Here is a 1,696-nt window from a genome sequence, read left to right on the forward strand (position 1 = left end):
GTAATACATATCTCCATCTCAATAATTTCTTTAGAAATTAATTTTTTAGAAAGTAACCAATACCTGAATACAATTTCATTATAAAGGTTAAGTCATGGAGCTATTATAGCTCCATGGTTAAGCTATGGATGGTGGGGTTGCAGTGTAATAATTTGAAAAATTCTATGAAAGCCATTTGCCCGCCTAAAACAAACCTTACAATGTGGATATCAATGGAAGACAAGAGGCTCTCGGGAAAGGTTGCCTGTAGCAGTAGTTGACAAATCTGGCATAGGCCTATTTTCCTTCTATTCGCCATGTTCTAGAAACAATATGAACGGTATTCATATTTTTTATAACATTAGCTCCACCGACATCACTGCCAACATCCGGTCATGCAATAGGTCAGGTGACCACCCCTTTCCTGGTCAGCACTTTGTCCACGATGGTCACCGATCCCACCAGTTCTACAGCCCCAGTCAATGGGGACGATATCACTGCATTGACTGCAACCAGGATCGCATCAGACTCCACGAATACCAACACAGCTCAAGCCACATCACTGCCAACATCCGGTCATGCAATAGGTCAGGTGACCACCCCTTTCCTGGTCAGCACTTTGTCCACGATGGTCACCGATCCCACTAGTTCTACAGCCCCAGTCAATGGGGACGATATCACTGCATTGACTGCAACCAGGATCGCATCAGACTCCACGAATACCAACACAGCTCAAGCCACATCACTGCCAACATCCGGTCCTACACAAGGTCAGGTGACCACCCTTTTCGTGGTCAACACTATGACCACGGTGATCACCGATCCCACCAGTTCTGCAGCCCCAACCAAAGGGGACAATACCACTACAACCAGTTCAAACACACCCCAAGCCGCATCACTAGCAACATCCAGTCCTACACAAGGTCAGGTAACGACTACCACTTCTCTGGCTACCAACGCTGCCTCAAAGTCCCCCTCAACAACGGTTCAAGAAATGAACGTCAACACCTTCAACACGACCTTGGACAACAGTTTCACCACAATGGTCACAACCGATTCTGTCACTTCTACCAACACCATCCCATCGGATGCCACCGATACCAACACCCCTTCTAGTGTTGCCCCTTCTTGTGGAACCTGTCCTAGGTGTTCGCTCAATGTCAAAATGTTTACCCACGTCTGTCCAGAAATCTCCGGACGGAATGGAGTCACTATTCCGGCCATTATTGTATATTTCACAGATCGTGATGGCATTAAATTTGGGGAGGTTTGTGAGAAGCTAAGAGCTATCCAGCTCACAGGGCCGTTTCTGTTTCGGCAAAAGCAACGCTTTCAGAAGATCGGCGTCCTTTGGGGGAAGTAGGTTGTAGAGCGTCTTTTATTGAATAACATTTCAATCATTGATAATTCTTTTTACAAAAGCGGTAATATATCTCCTTCCAGTCTGGTACAGTCCGCCACTGGCGTATTATCGTACCTTATTGCGGAGCTATGACTATTAAGGTATAGTATATGATTAAGATATCTCCATGTTTCCTCATAGAGCAAAATCAATATGAAAAAATTCGACAAACTATGAACGAACTTAATTCAGGAGGATGATTGACCAAACTAAAGAGGGATTTTAACATGGCACTGGGAAGCTGGGGTCCCGGAAGTGCTTCAGCACCCCAAAGATTTCCCTGGGGTGCTGCGTGTATTATTCTTATTCTTCATA

At 45.2% G+C, this 1,696-nt stretch overlaps 1 protein-coding gene across 1 annotated transcript; it reads left to right on the plus strand.

Moving 5' to 3' along the window:
- The first annotated feature begins 424 nt into the window (after positions 1 to 424).
- LOC121412846 (mucin-17-like) lies at positions 425 to 1,342 on the plus strand. Its single transcript, XM_041605606.1, has one exon. The coding sequence runs from the start codon at positions 425 to 427 to the stop codon at positions 1,340 to 1,342; it is 918 nt and encodes a 305-aa protein (XP_041461540.1).
- The last annotated feature ends 354 nt before the right edge of the window (positions 1,343 to 1,696 follow it).

The sequence above is a fragment of the Lytechinus variegatus genome, chromosome 4 (assembly GCF_018143015.1).
Source record: "Lytechinus variegatus isolate NC3 chromosome 4, Lvar_3.0, whole genome shotgun sequence".
Taxonomy (NCBI): domain Eukaryota; kingdom Metazoa; phylum Echinodermata; class Echinoidea; order Temnopleuroida; family Toxopneustidae; genus Lytechinus; species Lytechinus variegatus.